The 24691-nt window shown below is 41.1% G+C and overlaps 1 protein-coding gene across 1 annotated transcript in view; it reads left to right on the top strand.

Annotated features, from left to right (window-relative positions):
• The window catches only part of LOC311112989 (protein phosphatase 3 catalytic subunit alpha-like), a gene marked incomplete at its 5' end in the record, with an annotated part of 51309 nt that extends 31341 nt beyond the window's left edge, over positions 1–19968 (top strand). Inside the window, 5 exons of the mRNA XM_084156113.1 lie at positions 206–331; positions 3202–3273; positions 10301–10385; positions 13045–13142; positions 19538–19968. Coding sequence (XP_084012239.1) covers positions 206–331; positions 3202–3273; positions 10301–10385; positions 13045–13142; positions 19538–19737 — 581 coding nt within the window. The 3' untranslated portion in view covers positions 19738–19968. The remainder of the gene's footprint in view (positions 1–205; positions 332–3201; positions 3274–10300; positions 10386–13044; positions 13143–19537) is intronic.
• Between the last annotated feature and the right edge of the window lie 4723 nt (positions 19969–24691).

Genomic DNA, 24691 nt, shown 5'->3' with positions numbered 1-24691 from the left:
ATAAATGATTGTCTGACAGATAGAACAGGGAATCATATCAGCTCTATTCCTTCTATTTCTGTCTGCAACATACAGAGCGTTTCATATCTCTGAATACGTACTTACAAAAAATATCTTTTTTTGAGTAATGATACTTAAATGGCTGAAGTAATCAGTGCATATTTATTCAAGTGAATCTAACTTGTGTTTTGTCTGTTCCCTACAGCTGCAGTGCTGAAGTATGAGAACAATGTGATGAACATCAGGCAGTTCAACTGCTCCCCTCACCCCTACTGGCTGCCCAACTTCATGGACGTCTTCACCTGGTCCCTGCCCTTTGTTGGGGAGAAAGGTGAACGGGACACACACACAATGCCTCCAGTTCAAGTTCATTTAATTCATTCATATGACGGCAGAATACATTTAGGGAACTGTTGTTCTGGCTGTTATTAGTACTTAAATGCAGTCACATGCATTATGTGGATATAGTCATGCCTAACAATACAACAACCAGAAATAGCAATTGCGATGACCAATTATCACACCCAGTGGTCTATGTGGCTGTAGTCATGCCTACAGTATCAACCAAAATATCAAATGAGACGTGTCCATAACAATAACCGGTCCGGCTTTATTTGAAGTGTATCTTATGAAGGCTTCATAAAGCATTCATATAGGCTTCATAAGCACAACATAGATGCTTCACAAATCATCTATAACCGTATATCATGCAATATAAAGATTAATAATGTGGCATAACTGTGTGACATAACCATCAATTTAGTTGTTCACATTTATTCATCTTTTATAGAGCATGAAATACGGTTATAGATGATTTGTGACCCATTTATGCAGTGCTTATGAAGCCTATATGAATGCTTTATGAAGCCTTCATAAGATACACTTCAAATAAAGCGGGACCCAATAATCACATCAAATGTCATTCAGCAGAACGCAGCAGGGTTGTCTCTCTTTGTTTCTTTCTTTCTCCCTCCCTCTCCCTCCCTTCCTCTCTCCATCCCTCCCTCCCCCTCTCGCTCTCCTTCCCTTCCTCCCTCCCACCCATCTTCTCTCTCTCTCTCCCCATCCGTCCCTCCCCCTCCCCTCTCTCTCTATCTCTCAAATTCTAATTCTAATTGCTTTATTGGCATAAGAAACATTGCATAAATATTGTCAAAGCGTCAATGTATACAATATACATTTTAATGAAAAAGAAATACAATTGTAAATAATAATAAAATAAGATAGTAATAATAACAAAATAATAGAAATAACAACAATATAATGACAACAGTGGATAAATAATGAGGACTATAATAGGCTAAACATGAACAATATCGGCAGATAGCCTAGCGGTTAAGAGAGTTGGGCCAGTAACCGAAAGGTCGCTGGTTCGAATCCCCAAGCTGGCAAGGTGGAAAAACCTGCCATTATGCCTTTGAGCAAGGCAGTTAACACCCAACATCAACTGCTCCTCGGGCGCCGATGAAGTCGATTAAGGCAGCCCCCCCGCAACTCTCTGATTCAGAGGGGTTGGGTTAAATGCGGAAGACACATTTCGGTTGAATGCATTCAGTTGTGCAACTGACTAGGTATCCCCCTTTCCCTATTACTACTAAAATGAATGCTACCACCACCACTGTTATTTACACTAATACCACAACTATCCCTACTATTACCACTACTCACTACTATCTATCATTACTACCACCAATATTTCTACCTACTACCTACTAAGACTATTACTACTATTATCATCACCGCTATATTACTACTACCACTACCATCATCATTACTACAACTACTACCACCACTACCACCATTAAACTACTACCATTGCCCCTACTACCCCTACCACTACCATTTGGAATAATAATCACTGCAATAATAACAACAATAATAACAATATTAATAATAATAGCAAGCGTTACTGCTTATTGGTACAGATTTAGTTACTCAGTGTCAGTGTTGTGACGATACCAGAATTTTGACTTCAATACTGATACCAGGTTTAATATCACAATACTCGATACCGAAACGATACCAAAACGATACCACAGCAAAAAAAGAAGGCATACAGTGCATTCGGAAAGCATTCAGACCCCTTGACTTTTTCCACATTTTGTTACGTTACAGCCTTATTCTAAAATTGATTCAAAACAGGTTTTTAGACATTATAGCAAATGTATTAAAAATAAAAAAACAGATACCTTATTTACATAAGTATTCAGACCCTTTGCTATGAGACTTGAAATGGAGCTCAGGTGCATCCTGTTTCCATTGATCATCCTTGCGATGTTTCTACAACTTTATTGGAGTCCACCTGTGGTAAATTGAATTGATTGGACATCATTTGGAAAGGCACACACCTGTCTATATAAGGTTCCACAGTTGACAGTGCATGTCAGAGCAAAAACCAAGCCATGAGGTTGAAGGAATTGTCCGTAGAGCTCCGAGACAGGATTGTGATGAGGCACAGATCTGGGGAAGGGTACCAAAATATTTCTGCAGCATTGAAGGTCCCCAAGACCACAGTGGCCTCCATCATTCTTAAATGGAAGAAGTTTGGAACCACCAAGACTCTTCCTAGAGCTGGCCTCCCGGCAGAACTGAGCAATCGAGGGAGAAGGGTATTGGTCAGGGAGGTGACCAAGAACCCAATGGTCACTCTGACAGAGCTCTAGATTTCCTCTGTGGAGATGGGAGAACTTTCCAGAAGGACAACCATCTCTGCAGCACTCCACCAATCAGGCCTTTATGGTAGAGTGGCCAGACGGAAGCCACTCCTCTGTAAAATACACATGGCAGCCCGCTTGGAGTTTGCCAAAAGGCACCTAAAGGACTCTCAGACCATGAGAAACAAGATTATCTGGTCTGATGAAACCCAAGATTGAATTCTTTGGCCTGATTGCCAAGCGTCAGGTCTGGAGGAAACCTGGCACAATCCCTACGGTGAAGCATGGTGGTGGCAGTATCATGCTGTGGGGATGTTTTTCAGTGGCAGGGACTGGGAGACTAGTCAGCATTAACGGAAAGATGAACAGAGCAAAGTACAACGCCAGGGTTGCAACGCCAGGGTTGTGGGTTCGTTTCCCACGGGGGGCCAGTATGAAAATGTATGCACTCACTAACTGTAAGTCACTCTGGATAAGAGCGTCTGCTAAATGACTAAAATGTAAATGTAAATTGTATGCTGAGAACTCTCTCTCTCTCTCTCTGCAGTCACTGAGATGCTGGTCAACGTGTTAAGCATCTGCTCCAATGATGAGCTGACGACTGACGAAGAGATCGATGGTAAGTCTGTGTTCACAGGGTGGTGTGCCGTCGATTGGTACTACTTCCTCTCGTTGCCACGACAAGTTAGACACACCCAATTTCTCAGCTTCACTCTAAACCAGTGACAACTATGTAAATGTAATGTAAGCAAAAACTAAAATGCAAATGACATGACATTGCTAACTCCACCCTATATGAGTATTGGAATGACACTTGGGATGGTGGAAGTAAATGAGTGGAAGGAGAAACTGTATGGAAACGGAAAATGGGGAATTGGGCAAGGAAGGACTAAGATTGAGGTTGATTCTCTCTGTGTTTGACTAGACTTCCACTAGATGGCAGGCTCTACATTTACATTTACATTTATGTCATTTAGCAGACGCTCTTATCCAGAGCGACTTACAAATAGGTGCATTCACCTTATAGCCAGTGGGATAACCACTTTTCAATGTTTTTTTTTTTTTTGGTGGTGGGGGGGTGTTTTGGAGTAAAGGGGGGGGGTGGGGGTAGAAGGATTACTTTATCCTATCCCAGGTATTCCTTAAAGAGGTGGGGTTTCAAATGTCTCCGGAAGGTGGTGAGTGACTCCGCTGTCCTGGCGTCGTGAGGGAGCTTGTTCCACCATTGGGGTGCCAGAGCAGCGAACAGTTTTGACTGGGCTGAGCGGGATGGAACGTTCATCAGCTGAACACGCATACATTTTACATTTACTTTCTTTGGATCCACAATAGAACATGACATGGCAAGATGCCCGCATGGATTCACACACACCAAACATACACACACACACCATTACTCACCAGGATGTCTTTGTCCATTAACTTGCCTTATCTGGCCACTACCTCTATTCCATGTTTTTATCCTATGCTGGAGGATAGCTATTAGCTAATATGTATCACAGTTTGTTACGAAAGTCAACACTTTCCACAATTCTATTCAGGTTGCATATCTATGGGTGGAACACACTGCGTTCCTGGTATTCAATGCCTCCTGATTTCTCATTCCTTTCATTCCTAATCTTACAGCTCATTCAATTGGGTTCCGTTTAACATTAGTAGGTTCCATTGTCAACATAATGGCCAGACTCATTCTCTAGGTAGAAATGGTAGAGATGGTTTGGAACACCCATTCCTAGAAAAGCCTTTTAGATACTCCATCGTGCCTCTTATTTACCAAGTCACATACGTCACCATAACTCTATAGTGAGAGGGACGGAATGCTTAGGTCATATCCTGTTCCTGTATGTCAGGAAGTGGTATGGTATAGAAAATTGATTCTAACCCTTGACCCTAATGTTGGTAGTTGACAGACACTCCTTAGTCACTGACAACCTTGGAGACTTAGTCGCTAACATCTCATCATTTCCTCATTTTATTTTCTTCACTGACTTTCTTCAATCGTTTAATATCCATTGTGTCGATGTTCATATTCTCTCACTCTCTCATTTATCCATCTTCTCTTCATCTGTCTCTCTCTTTCATTTCTCTCTCTCGCTCTCTCTTTCTCTCCGATGCTGTGATTATTTCACACCTTTGGTAACCTCATCTAATGTGTCTTTCTTCGTTTCTGTTTTTCAGAGTTTTGTTTGAATAATCCATTGCTTTTCTTTATGCTCCTTGGGTTTGCCTCTTTTCTCTTTCCTCTCCACCTCTTCCTCCTCGTTTTCCTTCTAATTTGCATTTTCTGTCATTCTTCAGCCATCCATCCACTGATCTCTCATCTTTTCTTTTCTCTTCTGGGGGTGTTCTTGAGAAGGACATCTAATATATGCCCCCAAGAAAGGTACAACCCTTAGCTCTACTGTTGTGTGCCAATATACCTTTTCTGGTGGTGCTTGCTCAGGCACATGCACTTTGGGAACCAACTGACTAACACAATACATAAATGTGTTGTAACATTTATGCTCAGTTTGGTTACTAAAAATGTAAAATATATTGATCTAAAAAAATATAGACATACACCCCAATTCAATCAATCGCAGATAAAGGTGAACTGCGCTGTAGGTTCACTCAGAATGTTGACACTATACAGTTTTGTAATGGAGAGGTATAGTTTGCGTGTTAAACAGCTTGCATGGTGTGTTGGTTTTAATACGGTTAACTTAAACATAGCTTTCCTGCAATATGGTTATCTGCACTTGATTGAATTAAAGCTAGCCTATAGCTTCAATAGAAACAGTGTAGTGTCAGTCCTAACACACCATATAGACCAGTGGTCACCAACCGGTCGATCATGATCGACTGGTCGATCTCCAAGCCATTCCTAGTCGATCACCAAACATTTCTGTAAAAAACCCAACAATAAAGCCTTGCGTTCCTATTTTTATTTTATTTTTTTCGCACTGTTGACGGTAGGTGCACTTGATTTAGCAGCCCTAGCGCTGGGAAGGCAAAGTGTTCTCATTTTGAACCATTTCATGTGTCTGAAGGTAGAACTCTGCCTACCCAGCAGGCCCAGAGAGCAAATCAAATGCACCTATAGGCCTACCGCTGGCCAATCAGATAGCTCAGATCACTGTGTGCACAGTTTCCTTGCGCCATAGACTGTAAAAAGAAGCCCTGAACGTACTGCAAAGTTGAACATGTGAGATTTCTAAACTTTTAAAACCATGACTAGAGAGAGACTCAACGAATACACCAAAGAGCTGCTGTTTTTATGAGTAAGTTCATGTTTAAGTTGTTATTCAGCACTGTCAACACTTTGTTCAACAGTTTTATAAGCCATAAAATGCGCATTTCGATAAGCTTGCATTGTTATTATTTGCGACTTGTGTCTTTTTTAATATCAAGGAATATTTAACTTTCTCTGATCATAGGAGTAACAGCATTAATTGGTGCATGAGGCAGAAGTAATGCAGTGCGACTTAAGTTTCGCCATCAGCTGGAAGACTGGGTCCCCTTTTCTCAGTGGAGGGCGGGAGAGAGGAGAGACGGTGAGTCGGGTGAGAGGCAGCCTCACCGCTGCTCCCTCCCTCCGCTCAGACTGACTATCAGATGTAGGACATCAGTCCAGTAAAAAAAAGCTAATTATTATGCTCATTCAGCTATGCCTCACAAGTAATACAACAAATTATGTATTACCAGTGTGATCATATACCTAACATTTTGAAATATAATTTCAAAATGGTCTGAGAAGTACAACATTGGCAGGGCAATTCAAGCGTAGCCAATATGCAACGATAATGAATTGGGCCTATAGCCTACTGCACAAACCTGATTGCTACATACCTGTTTTTAATCGGTTAATGATGCATAGGCTTATGTTTTTTAAGTCATGTTAAAAAAATCAAAAAAAATCTGAGTGGTAGATCTCGGCTTGCATTTTGACTCAGAAAGTGATCTTGACTCAGAAAAGGTTGGTGACCACGGATATAGTTCATTCTTTGTGCCCAAACGTCTAGCTAGCTATACTGAACAAAAATATAAACGCAACATGTAAAGTGTTGGACCAATGTTTTATGAGCTGAAATAAAAGATCCCAGAAATGTTCCATACGCATAAAAAACGTATTTCTCTAAAATTGTGTACACAAATTTGTTTACATCCCTGTTAGTGAGCATTTCTCGTTTGCAAAGATTATCCATCCACCTGACAGCTGTGGCATATCAAGAAGCTGATTAAACAGCATGATCATTACACAGGTGCACCTTGTGCTGGGGACAATAAAAGGCCACTCTAAAATGTGCAGTTTTATTCACACAACACAATGCCACAGATGTCTCAAGTTTTGAGGGAATGTGCAATTGGTATACTGACTGCAGGAATGTCCACCAGAGCTGTTGCCAGATCATTTAATTACATTTCTCTACCATAAGCCGCCTCCAACATAATTTTAGAGAATTTGGCAGTACGTCCAACCGGCCTCACAACAGCAGACCACGTGTAACCATGCCAGCTCAGGACCTCCACATCCGGCTTCTTCACCTACGGGATCGTCTGAGACCAGCCACCCAGACAGCTGATGAAGCTATGGGTTTGCGCAACCAAATGATTTCTGTACAAACTGTCAGAAACCGTCTCAGGGAAGCTCATCTGCGTGCTTGTTGTCCTCACCAGGGTGTTGACCTGACTGCAGTTCGGCGTCGTAACAGACTTCTTCAGTGGGCAAATGCTCACCTTCGATGGCTACTGGCACGCTGGAGAAGTGTGCTCTTCACGGATGAATCCCGGTTTCAACTGTAACGGGCAGATGGCAGACAGCGTGTATGACATTGTGTGGGCGAGCGGTTTGCTGATGTCAGCTTTGTGAACAGAGTGCCCCATGGTGGAGTTATGGTATGGGCAGGCGTAAGCTACAGACAACGAACAAAATTGCATTTTATCGATGGCAATTTGAATGCACAGAGATACCGTGTCGAGATCCTGAGGCCATTGTCGTGCCATTCATCTGCCACCATCCCCATGTTTCCGCATGATAATGAACAGCCCCATGTCGCAAGGATCTGTACACAATTCCTGGAAGCTGAAACGTCCCAGTTCTTCCATGGCCTGCATACTCACCAGACATGTCAACCATTGAGCATGTTTGGGATGTTCTGGATCGACGTGTACGACAACGTGTTGCAGTTTCCGCCAATATCCAGCAACTTCGCACAGCCATTGAAGAGGAGTGGGACAACATTCCACAGGCCACAATCAACAGCCTGATCAACTCTATGTGAAGGAGATATGTCGCTCTACATGAGGTAAATGGTGGTCACACCAGATACTGACTGGTTTTCTGATCCACACCCCTACCTTTTTGTTAAAGGTATCTGTGACCAACAGATGCATATTTTACATTTTTTACATTTTAGTCATCTGTATTCTCAGTCATTTGAAATCCAGATTAGGGCCTAATCAATTTATTTTTTATGATTTCCTGCAATGAACTGTAACTCAGTAAAATCTTTGAAATTGTTGCATGTTGCATTTTATATTTTTGTTCAGTGTATATCTTTACAAGAGAAGACATCACCCATGCGCTGGGATACTCAATACTCCCCCTAGTGGTCTGTTCAAAGGAACACACTCCACTAGAGTCTATCACTGCTCTCGCTCTCTTTCTCTCCATATATTTGCAAGCGCTCGCATTAATTTCCATCTCTCACACGCCACCTGTATTTTGATGTGGTATGATTTTGTTATGTGGTATGATTTTGTTGTGAGGCACACATTTACTATAAGTGAATCCTGTGCTAAAAACATCTGCTCAATGACTCAAGTGTCAAATAAATGTTAAATAAACATTTTTAGGATAGGATTCCATTCTATCAATAGTAGTCACTCACACACATACAGTACCAGTCAAAAGTTTGGACACACCTACTCATTCAAGGGTTTTTCTTTTCTTTTTACTATTTTCTACATTGTAAAATAACAGTGAAGACATCAAAACAATGAAATAACACATATGGAATCATGTAGTAACCAAAAAAGTGTTAATCAAATCAAAATATATTTGAGATTTGAGATTCTTCAAAGTAGCCACCCTTTGCCTTGATGACAGCTTTGCACACTCTTGGCATTCTCTCAACCAGCTTCACCTGGAATGCTTTTCAAACAGTCTTGAAGGAGTTCCCACATATGCTGAGCACTTGTTGGCTGCTTTTCCTTCACTCTGCGGTCCAACTCATCCCAAACCATCTCAATTGGGTTGAGGTCGGGGGATTGTGGAGGCCAGGTCATCTGATGCAGCACTCCATGACTCTCCTTCTTGGTCAAATAGCCCTTACACAGCCTGGAGGTGTGTTGGGTCATTGTCCTGTTGAAAAACAAATGATAGTCCCACAAAGCGCAAACCAAATAGGATGGTGTATCGCTGCAGAATGATGTGGTTGCCATGCTGGTTAAGTGTGCCTTGAATTCTAAATAAATCCCTGACAGTGTCACCAGCAAAGCACCCCCACACCATCACACCTCCTCCTCCATGCTTCATGGTGGGAACCACACATGCGGAGAGCATCCGTTCACCTACTCTGCGTCTCACAAAGACACGGCAGTTGGAAACAAAAATCTCCAATTTGGATTTCCACCGGTCTAATGTCCATTGCTCGTGTTTCTTGGCCCAAGCAAGTCTCTTCTTCTTATTGGTGTCCTTTAGTAGTGGTTTCTTTGTTGCAATTCGACCATGAAGGCCTGATTCACGCAGTCTCCTCTGAACAGTTGATGTTGAGATGTGTCTGTTACTTGAACTCTGTGAAGCATTTATTTGGGCTGCAATTTCTGAGGCTGGTAACTCTAATGAACTTATCCTCTGCAGCAGAGGTAACTCTGGGTCTTCCTTTCCTGTGGTGGTCCTCATGAGAGCCAGTTTCATCATAGTGGTTGATGGTTTTTGTGACTGCACTTGAAGAAACGTTCAAAGTTCTTGAAATGTTCCGGATTGACTGACATTCATGTCTTAAAGTAATGATTGACTGTTGTTTCTCTTTGCTTATTTGAGCTGTTCTTGCCATAATATGGACTTGGTCTTTTACCAAATAGGGCTATCTTCTGTATACCCCTCTACCTTGTCACAACACAACTGATTGGCTCAAACGCATTAAGAAGGAAATAAATTCCACAAATTAACTTTTAAGAAGTCACACCTGTTAATTGAAATGCATTCCAGGTGACTACCTCATGAAGTTGGTTGAGAGAATGCCAAGAGTGTGCAAAGCTGTCATCAAGGCAAAGGGTGGCTATTTGAAGAATCTCAAATATAAAATATATTTGGATTTGTTTAACACCTTTTTGATTCCATATGTGTTATTTCATAGTTTTGATGTCTTCACCATTATTCTACAATGTAGAAAATAGTACAAATAAAGAAAAACCCTTGAATGAGTAGGTGTGTCCAAACCTTTGACTGGTGCTGTGCGTAGACACAAAACACAACTTAGTGTTAGGTTTTACCAGCTCATGTATGGTAATGAAGACACCTTAAAGAAAATGCCTCACCCAGATAAGCAGTGATGGTTGGAAACGGCCTGACTGTCTGACCCTGACAACTTTGTGTGTGCGTGTTTGTGTGTGTGCATGTGCATGTGCGCATGTCTGTATGTGCGTGTGTTTGTGTCTTTTAGGTGCAACAGCCTCTGCACGCAAGGAGGTCATCCGCAACAAGATCCGTGCCATTGGCAAGATGGCCAGGGTTTTCTCTGTCCTCAGGTATTTATTGGGAATCATCGATGCATGTCTAGGTGTGCAGTTCCTGTCTACCTACAGTGTATTCTGAAAGTATTCAGACCCCTTGACTTTTTCCACATGTTGTTACGTTACAGCCTTATTCTAAAATGGATTAAATTAAAAATGTTCCTCATCAATCTACACTCAATACTCCATTATGACAAAGCGAGAACTGGTTTTTAGACATTTTTGCAAATGCATTACAAATAAAACACAGAAAACCTAATTTACGTAAGTATTCAGACCCTTTGCTATGAGACTCGAAATTGAGCTCAGGTGCATCCTGTTTCCATTGATCATCCTTGAGATGTTTCTACAACATGATTCAATTCAATTGATTGGACATGATTTGGAAAAGCACACACCTGTCTATATAAGGTCCCACAGTTGACCGTGCATGTCAGAGCAAAAACCAAGCCATGAGGTCGAAGGAATTGTCCGTAGAGCCCCGAGACAGGATTGTGTCGAGGCACAGATCTAGGGAAGGGTACCAAAACATTTCTGCAGCATTGAAGGTCCCCAAGAACACAGTGACCTCCATCATTCTTAAATGGAAGAAGTTTGGAACCACCAAGACTCTTCCTAGATCTGGCCGCCCGGCAGAACTGAACAATCGATGGAGAATGGCCTTGGTCAGGGAGGTGACCAAGAATCAGATGGTCACTCTGACAGAGCTCCAGAATTCCTCTGTGGAGATGGGAGAATCTTCCAGAAGGACAACCATCTCTGCAGCACTCCACCAATCAGGCCTTTATGGTAGAGTGGCCAGAGGGAAGCCACTCCTCAGTAAAAGGCACATGACAGCCTGCTTAGAGTTTGCCAAAAGGCCTGAAAGACTCTCAGACCATGAGAAACAAGATTCTCTGGTCTGATAAAAACAAGATTGAACACTTTGGCCTGAATGCCAAGCATCACGTTTGGAGGAAACCTGGCACCATCCCTACGGTGATGTATGGTGGGGCAGCATCATGCTGTGGGGATGTTTTTCAGCGGCAGGGACTGAGAGACTAGTCAGGATCGAGGGAAAGATGAACGGAGCAAAGTACAGAGAGATCCTTCATGAAAACCTGCTACAGAGCGCTCAGGACATCAGACTAGGGGCAAAGGTTCACCTTCCAACGTGACATGACCCTAAGCGCACAGCCAAGACAACGCAGGAGTGGCTTCAGGACAAGTCTCTGAATGTCCTTGTGGCCCAGCCAGTGCCCGGATTTGTGCCCGATCTAACATCTTTGGAGAGACCTGAAAATAGCTGTGCAGCAACACTCCCCATCCAACCTGACAGAGCTTGAGAGGATCCGCAGAGAAGAATGGAAGAAACTCCCCAAATACAGGTGTGCCAAGCTTGTAGTATCATACCCAAGAAGACTCAAGGTTGTAATCGCAACAAAGTACTGAGTAAACGTCTGAATACTTACATAAATGTGAAATTTCCGGGTTTAAAAATAAATACATTTGCCAAAATGTCTAAAAACCTGTTTTTGCTTTTTCATAATGGTGTATTGTGTGTAGCTTTTTAGAATAAGGCTGTAACGTAACAAAATGTGGAAAAAGTCAAGGGGTCTGAATACTTTCCGAATACACTGTATGTTTATGTATTTTATAATATGTGCCCAGTTACATGATCATTGGCAGAAGTTAGCACATTGTACTTTACAGGATAGCTATTTGAACGTTCAAAATCACGTGTCTTAATAACAAACTCACAACTAGAATTAGGCTTCAATGAAAACCTTTTACCATAGGCCTAAATATCTTATGTATTACTAGTTAACGTATACTATATTTGATTAAATATTTTTTGGGGGCATGGGGCGTCGACCAACCTCGTCACTAACCTATCTCTTAAACTAACTGTCCAGTGAAATTCTCACTTTTAAAAGTTAATATTCTGTTGTTGACTCATCCTATACACGTATTTGTGGTCAAAGCCTAAATTGGAGAAAAAACTATTTTCAAAAAACACCTCAAACTTGTATCTCAAACACTGTTTCAGAGAATGCTTGCCATTTCCTCATAGAACATGATGTCATGTTGGCTCATTGGCTGAGCTGGCCAATCAGTGGTCTACTCGTATGAATATTTTTAATGACTGGTATACGCCCACACTATTCTGTTGTTGGGGCATGCCTACAACATTCAAACACAGGAAATCTGCTTTTTAACATACTTAATTACAATTTTTTGTAAGGAAAACTATTTCACTCAAATATTTATTAATTATAGGTCATATTTCATAGAAATCTGGAAACACTGGACAGTTACTTTAAATAGTGAATAGCTCTTCATGTGTCTCAACTCTTCCTGTTCAGTGCTCCTTTGTCTGTTTAACCTCTCACTTCCTGGTTCAACTCCCAATAGATAATAATAATAATAATAATAATTTATTCAACTTTTATAGCATGAAATAAATACATCTTAAAGCGATGTAAAGCAACAACAACAGCAAAAAACAAGCAATTTAAAAACAACATCATTAATCATAGTGGTCAAGAGACTGAACGTTGAGAAAGTTCATGGCTTGATTGTCATTTCATACAGCTGAAGCAATAGGAGCAATATCTTTCATAAACATTGAGCTAATCAACAGCTTGGTGGTTAGTTGAATCCAGTTCCATTTCTTTCTTTGTTGTCCCTGCAGGGAGGAGAGTGAGAGTGTGTTGACACTAAAGGGGCTGACCCCCACCGGCATGCTGCCCAGTGGAGTGCTGTCCGGAGGCAAGGAGAAGCTCCAGAATGGTAAGCCCCACAACACACACCCTGGACCTCCATGCCCAGCCCACAACACCCCTCACACTCCCCAGGCCACCGTGTTCCTCCCCCCTCAACACACACTTATAGATAATATTTTCTTAGCAACGCATCTACCTCAAAGACGAGCAGTTACCTGATACTTATTTCGCTTTTTTTTTCTCTCAGGACATTTTCTCTTAAAAACTGTATATTTTTTATGTCATAGAACACAGTTGCAGCAGTGGGAAATACAATTGAACTATCTGTATTCAATACAAATGTTATTGCAGCAAAATTGCCCTAGAATAAGCTAATACCTAAGTACTGCAAAGTGTTGCCCCTTTCTCCAATGTTGGTTTTCGATAATACCGTCTTAAAATGTTAGTTGACTTTCGTTTTCGCCATTTTCTCTTTTAATGCTGTCTTGCTTTCCTTACCCCCCCCCCTCCACCTTTCTCTCTGAAATCTACTGCTTATATCTCAAATATTGTCTCTGTGTTCTTCTTTCTCCTCTCTCCCTAGAAACCACAGGTATAATATGTTGCGCAAGTATTCTGTCAGCAGTGTTATGTGAGAATATTGTAGAATTCACCCTCCCATGTTGAATTCCAAACACTCCCAAAACCAGTCAGACGATCGATCGATCTCCTTTACGTGGCAGACTAGCATTAAAATATGCTTTTCCACAGGGAAGACATTTCTTCCAAAGATGACAAGTGCAATTGAATAATCTACCGACGGAATCAGGCTACAACAGCCAATTTAGAATTTGAATTGAGTTTAAATAGAACAAAAACATGTCCAGTGATTTTACAAATTTTACAAAAGTGATTTTTAAGATGTCAGGGAAGGCTAGGAATCAAGTAAGATGAAAAGGATGAATTGGAATTGACATAAACAACCGTGTATAAAAGGGGATACATGTCATCCACAAACAAGGCAGAAATCCAAACAACTTCATTCTCCTCTCTTTGGTTCTTATAGTCAGTTTAAATCTCCTCTATCAGTTATTTTAGTATGTAGGCCTACAGTGAATTTAAGTCATGATTTCTATCCTCTACAGCTCTCAACCTTCGCCATCTATTCCTGGGTTCACTTTTCCCAAAGTCTACCACAGAAATTCGACATGTTTGCCCTAGAAACAGTAGTCTATATCTCTATCTCAAACACACACACGCATATACTCACACACACCACACACACCACACATTGTTGATTCTGACTGCATAGGGGCAACCATGTACAGTAGTTCCCAGTGATGCAACGATGGGCCAAAGCCATCCAATGGAGATGCAGTAGCGAGGAGGAGCCATGTTGGGAGGCAGAGTGACGTTCAAGAGATTTTCTGTCGCAGCATTGGTAGAATCACAGCTCGCCATAGGCTCCTATTGTTCAGACAGTCTCCAATGTGCTTCTACCGCAATGTTGTGTAATCCATCAACCACTTGGTTTCTTTTGGACCACCTTATAGCTTTCCTGTGTGTGTACGTCGCTCTTGTGCATTATGTATCGTACCTCCATAGCCACATAGACCTGTTCAAGTGTAGAGCTGTAGCCGCTAAGTATTTGTTTATTTGCAGTCCCACCCGTACCCATTTATTTGTCTCTGTGTGCATTACAGAGTAATTTCCGTATTTCTGGTCATAAGTGTTTGATGATAACTATTGCTATGAAACAGAAGGATTTGTACGGTAAGTGGTAAGTGCATCAAAAATATTCCCATGATATGTTTTTTAAAGGTGCATCTGCTCTTTCGCCGGCTGCGCTACAGTTCCAGATAGCTAGTAGCCTATGTTTCCCAGAACATCTTGAGTTCTTGATTTTTTGGTCTCGGTTGTTCAGTTGCAGCCACATTCATGACTTTGGCAGAGTTGTTTCTGTTTTCACTCACACGTCTACATGTATTGTGCCCTAACTCCTGTTAAACACCTCTCATATATCACCCCCCACCCCTGCTCCAGTGTGTAGTTTGTTGAGTGAGGATACATCAGACAGACATCCACTGTTCCCTTTTGATAATCACTATCGTAAACCCTCTCCAGTCCTACTTGTCACGGTATCCCCCTTCCCGATGTCCATTTTCTATAGCCGTCCAGCACCGCTTCTTGTCCCTTTGTCAAACACGGATGCCGTTTTTACAAAGCTCAAAATACCAGTGCACCACACATTTGTCTACAATGGGTATTTGACTGGCTCCATTCCGTTTGTCACCTTTTTGGTTACCTGCCCCATTCCTTCTTTGTCTGTCTTAACACACCCGCTTGATCCCTGGTCCTCCTCCCCTCTTTTCGCTAACATCCATGAGTGTCCTCTGTCCAAAAAACATGGAGAGTTTTTTTAACGTTGTTGTCTTTGCATTGGCTCTCTCTTTTTGCTGCTCATTGAACGGTTCCTGGGAAAAACCTAATGAATTCCTCGCTGGTCACCCTTCTTCTCATTCGTTTTGCAACCCCCTTCTTCTCTTCAGCTACTATTGAGGCTATTGAGGCAGACGAAGGTAACTAGGCCGGCGGCCCTCTCTGTTGCTTCTTACCGCAATAGACAGGGCCCCCACCCGCTGCGTTTTCATCCATCTTGCCGTAGCTTTTTACAGTGTGTGTTGGGTGTTTGAGCTAACAAATTGTGGTATAATAATTAACCAAACCAAACCAAAAAGGGGGGGGGGGAAGTACATAAAAGCCACGTTTGTTTCAAAGGGGAACAAAGATCATACCAGGCAGAGAGCATTAAGTGCATTACTTTTCTTTTCACCTGCTAGGATATAGCCCCCCTCCCCTCCCTCCCACCTACAAGGTTTTCAGCTTAGACTGTATGTACATTATTTTGCCGTATCCCCCTTCGCTAAGTAGTGTCCACTCATACATTTCTCTGAAAAACAACAGCACTCAGCAGGATATTATGTCACACCTGTGTCTTCATACAACACCCCATGCCCCTACACCAACTCATCCACCCACTCAGTCTTGCTATGAAAGACCGATCTGATTTCCCCCCTTTGAAACAACTGATACAGTTGTGCTTTGTCTTTGCACTAATATATGTTAGTTAGAAACAAATCAGAACAATATTTGCTTTTCCAACAGAGGCTTTGAAAGACAAATTGGACTCCAACTCCAAAAGCAAATAGGCAAACAAAGCCACGCTACAAAGAACAAGCTCAACTACGCACTAAATAGCGATTTGCTAGCTAGCTGCTATTTACGTTGGAATTGTTCAGCGACTCCTCTTGAGTGCCCCCTAGAGGATGCCGTGCATCAGTGTCGAGACTCTTTTAGCTTATTTTTCCATGTGGTTCCTCTGTGGCCTTGCTGTGTCGTGTTCTCTTTGTTGAGCTGCTAATAACCTGTGTCTGACCTGTACTATGCAGCAACACAACTACAAGACCCATAAGCCCCCTCTCTCCACACCCATAATTCAATAATATAGCTAATTCCTCCAAAATGGTGCCCCCCGATCCAGAAAGAGGATCTCCTGAAAATGTAGCTGCTGACAACCACTATAGCCCCCTTGTCCCTTAATAATGTGCTGCATGTTCTGAGCAGGCATAACAAGTGGTTAGCAACAAGTACCTTTGTAGTAGTGTCTATGTATGTGAGCGTAGTCTCACTGTTGTAGTACTTTTTCTGTGGTATACTGTATGTTTTGGTGTATGTGGGCCCCACTCTCTATTTTCCATTTCTTTTTTCCATTTCCTTGGTCCTTTTGTTTTGTTTGTGTAGTACGGTTGTGGGGAGGTTTGGTCCTGGGGGTCCTCAGGTGTTTTCAATTGTGCCTTTATGTAGTATGCAGTCAAATATCTTCAGGTACATTTTTTGATAGAGCATCAGTTGCAAAATGTTGTTTTTACAGTTTCTTAGTTTTTTTTACACTATTTACTTCCACATTCACTTTCACACTGAATAATTTGCTAATTTCTTTTCCCCATTGTCAAAATCCTTAATTTCATCTCATAATTTACTTACATACTTTTCTGCTTGTGAGTTAATTATGTGACATATCAGCAGTGTTTTTTTTTACTTTTATAAATATGTCCTGGTACAATGAGAACCTATTTACCTCCAGCACCAGACATACCCTCTTCAGTAGGATTATGTTCAGTAGGATTATGTAATCCATTTGTCAATCGGGTTATATAATTATGATAATATGGTAATTAGGTTGGTATTGTGTTGTCATTTACTCTGATGAATTGTTCATATTGATTGTATTATAGTTCTCTTCAGTCTTCGAAAGGCAGAATGAACACTACATGGGATGGTTTATACCTATGATATTCCAAGATGAGAATAAAAATATATAGAATTTATAATTTAAGTGTACTTATAAACACACACCCAGCTTGCATTCATACTGTAGTTGTTTCTATGAAAACACTAAGCAAATGAAATGCACATTGGTGTAATGCTATTGAGAGAAGCATAGTATAGAAATGTATGTTTTCCATGGGGAAAAAAAGTATTTAGTCAGCCACCAATTGTGCAAGTTCTCCCACTTAAAAAGATGAGAGAGGCCTGTAATTTTCATCATAGGTACACGTCAACTATGACAGACAAAATGAGATTTTTTTTCTCCAGAAAATCACATTGTAGGATTTTTAATGAATTTATTTGCAAATTATGGTGGAAAATAAGTATTTGGTCAATAACAAAAGTTTCTCAATACTTTGTTATATACCCTTTGTTGGCAATGACACAGGTCAAACGTTTTCTGTAAGTCTTCACAAGGTTTTCACACACTGTTGCTGGTATTTTGGCCCATTCCTCCATGCAGATCTCCTCTAGAGCAGTGATGTTTTGGGGCTGTCGCTGGGCAACACAGACTTTCAACTCCCTCCAAAGATTTTCTATGGGGTTGAGATCTGGAGACTGGCTAGGCCACTCCAGGACCTTGAAATGCTTCTTACGAAGTCACTCCTTTGTTGCCCGGGCGGTGTGTTTGGGATCATTGTCATGCTGAAAGACCCAGCCACGTTTCATCTGCAATGCCCTTGCTGATGGAAGGAGATTTTCACTCAAAATCTCACGATACATGGCCCCATTCATTCTTTCCTTTACACGGATCAGTCGTCCTGGTCCCTTTGCAGAAAAACAGTCCCAAAGCATGATGTTTCCACCCCCATGCTTCACAGTAGGTATGGTGTTCTTTGGATGCAACTCAGCATTCTTTGTCCTCCAAACACGACGAGTTGAGGTTTTACCAAAAAGTTCTATTTTGGTTTCATCTGACCATATGACATTCTCCCAATCCTCTTCTGGATCATCCAAATGCACTCTAGCAAACTTCAGACGGGCCTGGACATGTACTGGCTTAAGCAGGGGGACACGTCTGGCACTGCAGGATTTGAGTCCCTGGCGGCGTAGTGTGTTACTGATGGTAGGCTTTGTTACTTTGGTCCCAGCTCTCTGCAGGTCATTCACTAGGTCCCCCCGTGTGGTTCTGGGATTTTTGCTCACCGTTCTTGTGATCATTTTGACCCCAAGGGGTGAGATCTTGCGTGGAGCCCCAGATCGAGGAAGATTATCAGTGGTCTTGTATGTCTTCCATTTCCTAATAATTGCTCCCACAGTTGATTTCTTCAAACCAAACTGCTTACCTATTGCAGATTCAGTCTTCCCAGCCTGGTGCAGGTCTACAATTTGGTTTCTGGTGTCCTTTGACAGCTCTTTGGTCTTGGCCATAGTGGAGTTTGGAGTGTGACTGTTTGAGGTTGTGGACAGGTGTCTTTTATACTGATAACAAGTTCAAACAGGTGCCATTAATACAGGTAACGAGTGGAGGACAGAGGAGCCTCTTAAAGAAGAAGTTACAGGTCTGTGAGAGCCAGAAATCTTGCTTGTTTGTAGGTGACCAAATACTTATTTTCCACCATAATTTGCAAATAAATTCATTTAAAATCCTACAATGTGATTTTCTGGATTTTTTTTTCTCAATTTGTATGTCATAGTTGACGTGTACCTATGATGAAAATTACAGGCCTCTCTCATCTTTTTAAGTGGGAGAACTTGCACAATTGGTGGCTGACTAAATACTTTTTTTCCCCACTGTAGATGCTGTGGTTTCTGTGGGCTGGCCTACTAAGCCTCTGCTCTGCTAACAATCATCAAATTATTTTTCCATTCAGTGCAATGGTTTATATAGTCAACCATTTCAGAAAATCTGATTTTTATTTGTTGTATGGAATTCATTATTTTGACATCACATGACTTGATTCCTGTCACGATTAATTATTGACTCTGAACAAAACCAAAGACAACCCAAACACACTGATGTGTGTTTGTTCTTCTGAACCAGAAATACGTAACCTTATTAAATATTGTACATGTCTTCTCTACTTCTCTCCTCTAAATCACCTGTTCCCTCCATTTTCCCCTCATTCACCTCTCCATCCCTCCATCCTCCAGCCATCAAGGGCTTCTCGCCCCAGCACAAAATCACCAGCTTTGCGGAGGCCAAGGGCCTGGACCGCATCAACGAGCGGATGCCCCCAAGGCGGGACGGCCTCCCCTCCGACGCCAGTCTCAACTCCCTCAACAAGGCTCTGTCTTCAGAGACCAATGGCACGGGCGCCAAGGACAGCTGCAGCAGCAGCAACATCCAATGAAGGGGAACTCTCCACCGTGGCTGGTGGTGGGTGGTAGTGGCAGCCTGTGGCGACCAGGGTGGGGCGTTATACCACCCTCCTCCTCCTTGTCGAACTACGGAAAGTTATTGCTAGTTCACTTTTTCAGGCCCTTGGCCTCCTCGAAGCTGGTGATGACGTGCTTGAGTCTGTGTGTGTGAGAGAGAGTGTGAGAGTGTGTGTGTGTGAGTGTGTGTGAGAGAGAGAGAGAGAGAGAGAGAGAGAGAGAGAGAGAGAGAGAGAGAGAGAGAGAGAGAGAGAGAGAGAGAGAGAGAGAGAGAGAGAGAGAGAGAGAGAGAGAGAGAGAGAGAGAGAGAGAGAGAGAGAGAGAGAGAGAGAGAGAGAGAGAGAGAGAGAGAGAGAGAGAGAGAGAGAGAGAGAGAGAGAGAGAGAGAGAGAGAGAGAGAGAGAGAGAGAGAGAGAGAGAGAGAGAGAGAGAGAGAGAGAGAGAGAGAGAGAGAGAGAGAGAGAGAGAGATTTTTTTTGTTAGTTTTTTTTTTATGAAAGCCCCTCGCTCATTTTACTGCAGGGCTCTCCAACCCTGTTCCTGGAAAGCTACCCTCCTGTAGGTTCGCGCCAACCCCAGTTGTAACTAACCTGATTCAGCTTATCAACCAGCTAATTATTAGAATCAGGTGCGCTTCATTAGGGTTGGAGTGAAAACCTACAGGACGGTTGCTCTCCAGGAACAGGGTTGGAGAGCCCGGTTTTACTGGATATGGAAATTTTGTGTAACTTCTTACTAACTATTGTACGTTTACAAAATACAGCACTAAAAAGGGCAAAACGTAAAAAAACATGTTTTTAACATATAAGGGTGTACAAACTAAATAAGGACTATTTATTGATAACTTTTTTTGCTACTCTTATAAAATAGCTCTGAAATAAATTAGGCAGTCTTAAATAGAATGTTGCAACATTGTTGAAATGCCAAAAAATTGAAAGTTTTATGGTTTTGTACAGATTATGCTTACCTCAGGTTCATGTGGTGTGTGCTTTTGACCCAGATTTCTGGAAAATGGCTAATTATTACCTTGGTGATGAATACCTATTATTGGGGCATTTCATAACTGGAATTTACATTTATATATTATTTGCAAATATGTTTTTGTTGTTTTTTGGGGATATAGATTTTATTGTGGCTTGCTGGAATTCTGTGAGTGTTCATTTCTCTCTTTAAAGTATTGCGAACAAAGTAAACATAAAGAACCTATATTGTGTAAAGAAACTATCAACTGAAAGTGTCTGCCTATGCATGTTTTATCAAATGAAACAAAGGAATGGATAAATGAATTGAATGCCTTGGCTACGGAGGCCTGTTTTTAAATGTAGTGCGCTTAGTGAATATATACTGGAAATGTATATCGGCATTCATTAAATGAACACCATGATAATGCTTTATATGCCTTCAACTTCTTTTATAATTGAAGCATTTAACTATCTGAGATGGAAAAGGAACCATATTTTTAACATGCGCTTGTAAGTGTACACAGTCAGATTTAGCATGTTTGACAATTCTTGTGAGGTTTGTGGTTACATGTGGAACTCAAAATGCATGATAACTGTTAGTGTCATAACGGTTTAGAAATGTTCGTTCTGTTTTGTAAATGTGCCACAGAAAGTGTAATTTGATTACTATTATTAATATTATTATTATTATTATTTGGAACTCTGCTTTGTATATCAGTTACAGGTTTGTTACTGCTTAATACTTTAAGATAAAAAAAAAACTTTTTTAAAACTGCTTAAGTGCCCAAGTAATTCACTACATGACATAAAGCCTTGCTTTTGTAATTTAGCTTCAAAACAGTTGGCAGATGAAGCATGCACTCGCAACTATGAACAAGTATTTTATACTACTGTTCAATAAAAAATGTGCATGTATTTCAACTTTAATGAAACTGTTTATTTGTGTGTGATATATTCCTATTCTCAGATTTCAAGTCAATGTAAACATAAAAAATTAAAATGTATTACATCCTAAATATATGCTATTTTGGAAATTTTTGCATGATGACTGAGTGATGATGACATAGCATTCACCAAAACATTCATAATGAGCTCTCAATAAATTATTATTTATAGCATACTATTTATTTCATAAATTGGATTTCATAGCTGCCTCCCAACAAGTATGTATCTCTCTAGTCGCTGGAACTTAAGAGACTTGGCTCAAAGGAGAATTCTGCTTTTTACAACCAAATCTCAATTTTTGATGTAAATGGCATGTTATAGAAGGGTCCAGACACGTGTTTTGCGATATCACTTGTTTTGAGAAACTTACCCCAACCAGCGAGTTATTTTCTCATCCTCGTTGTGCAGTACGGCCAAACTGAGCAATCCGGGGAGAAGGGTCTTGGTCAGGGAGGTCCCTTCACTTGTGGACTTCAGTGCACATCACATCAGCTGTCTGAGACCAGGCAAAAAAAACTTTCCAAGCCAAACCTTCATATCATGACCGCTAACCCCACACAGCCTACATCGTTGTCACGTCATGGTCAACATAGCTACTAGAACTAACACATTAGTAAACCCGCTACAATCATGCAGTACAGTGTACAGTCAGCAGTGTATAAATAAATGTATCAAACCAAAAGCTTTCCTTGACTTGGAAGAGTTCCAGTGCTGGATAGCCATAGCCAGCTAGCTAACATAGCATCCCTCTGTTTGAGCCGGGAGTTTGAGTAGGCTAAACTAGTAAGCTGCATTCGATGCTAGCTACGTAAGTGAAAGTGAAAGTGAAAAAGATATACTATGAAATATAGCTAGCTCTCTCTCTCTCGCTTCTCCTTAATTTTGGAAGAAATTAATTTGTTCAAAACTACTCAACTATTGTCTTTCTCTCTTTGAGTCTACTACTCACCACATTTTATGCACTGCAGTGCTAGCTAGCTGTAGCTTATGGTCCTCTGTAGCTCAGCTGGTAGAGCACGGCGCTTGTAACGCCAAGGTAGTGGGTTCGATCCCCGGGACCACCCATACACAAAAATGTATGCACGCATGACTGTAAGTCGCTTTGGATAAAAGCGTCTGCTAAATGGCATATTATTATTATTATTATTATTACTAGATTAATTATCTGATCCTTTGATTGGGTGGACAACATGTCAGTTCATGCTGCAAGAGCTCTGATAGGTTGGAGGATGTCCTCCGGAAGTTGTCATATTTGTTGTTGATAATTAGTTGCTTGACAAAGCAAAACATTTTCTGAAGGATTTTGAAATGACATTTTTTTTACCCCTTGGGGTCAAATTGACCCCTGTTGGTGCTTTTAGAGTTAAGCATCCAGTCCACACTGAATACTGTGGGAATAATGTGTGTGTGTGTGTGGGGGGGGGGGGGTTCTGACAGTGTCACCAACATTTAAGACTAGTTTGGTGGGGTTCTGACAGTGTCACAAGTGTGAGGTAGATCTGCAGCCAGATGTTAACAGATATGGAGTCCCTCCCAGTGGCCCTTGTCTGACTTGTTCAGTTGTACATGAGTTACAATGCACAATGGAAGGAAGCATGTTCTAACATCCTGTTTAGGGAAGGCCAGAGCCTTGACTTTGGAAAGGAGCAAAGTAATAAACCTCACAGGTAAAGCTCAAAGTTAATCCGATCGCGCTTTGTCGGCCATGCACCTTTTAAAGGCAATGTTCCTGCCTTCGCGGAGACCACATTCACAGTAAACACTGCATATGTCGGTGCATAGCCGCAAAGCCCAATTGGATTGAATCCTGGCCCTACACTTTTTAAAGAGAGGATTCACTCTAATGTGATATCATTTGTTTACATTTTCAAAAAAAATAAAAATCCACAGAGCACTGTGTGTGCAACTTCTTTACATGTTACTTGCACCTTCATGCAAATCGACTATTGCATCAAATCCTCTAGCAAGCACATATCTGGATTTAGAATGCTAATTCAATAGATCTATCCAGAAGTTCTTTAGATCTGTTGTTTTAATCCACTAGTGGCTCACATTCTTCATACGGGGGAAGTGAATGTCTGCAACCTCAATACTATAACAATAACATTCTTAATCAACCAGTATAAGGTCATCTGCGTACGTGACACTTGTATGAAAACAAAGAAGAATGGAAGACGTCATCAATAGTATTCTAGCTGCTTCACACTCATCCGCTTCTTTCATTTTCTTCCACAATGAGCTGACTTCACCAGTCCCATAGAAAAAAGTAATAATGTGCGTATTTGAATATATGAAACATGCATAAAACTTGGTAAAAAAATATATTGGGAATTTATTCCGTTTTTCATCGCTTTCCAAGAATGAGATCCCTTTACAAAGAGGTGCACTGCTTCTGCTCATACTTTATATTTTTTAAATAATTAATTGAAATTATGAATAATCAAACTGATGGCTTAAAGTTGCTATAGGTCATGATGCTGAGATGTAGCCTATTTAGCATTGTTGCAATAGATTGTTAGGTGATCTCTAGACAGTGCAATACATTTTGTAGACCGTGATTTTGACACATTTTTATTTGCATGTAACACCACACTATAAAAATGTGACACTCAGTCCCTTATATTCATTTATCAAACAATATTGACTTTATTTTCATTGCAATTATATTTTTTTATATGATTACATAATACATCTAATACTTGGTTTTACAGTGGGGGTTTTTGTCATGTAAACAAGGTGTTAAATCATTTTTTTTGCCCCTTATTATAAGTTGGCCATTCTCATTTACAACGACTTAGGGAAGACTTGCAGGGAAAAGGCCTGTAAATTAAAGTGTTGCCAATATACCGTCATTTGTGTAACCGACAAATTGCTCAGAATTGAGGCAGGGTAGGAGAACAATGCTGATCCTAGAGGTCAGAGAGGGAGCAAGCCTAGTCTGATTACTGATGGAAGGGCTGATTAAAGCTTCTCATCCCACCCTCCTCCCTGCAGCTATGCAAATGTAGATATGTGGCTCGAG

The sequence above is a fragment of the Coregonus lavaretus genome (assembly GCF_964263955.1).
Source record: "Coregonus lavaretus genome assembly, chromosome: 39".
NCBI lineage: Eukaryota > Metazoa > Chordata > Actinopteri > Salmoniformes > Salmonidae > Coregonus > Coregonus lavaretus.
Note: the sequence above shows the minus strand (reverse complement) of the source record. Positions and strands in the feature narration are given on the sequence as shown.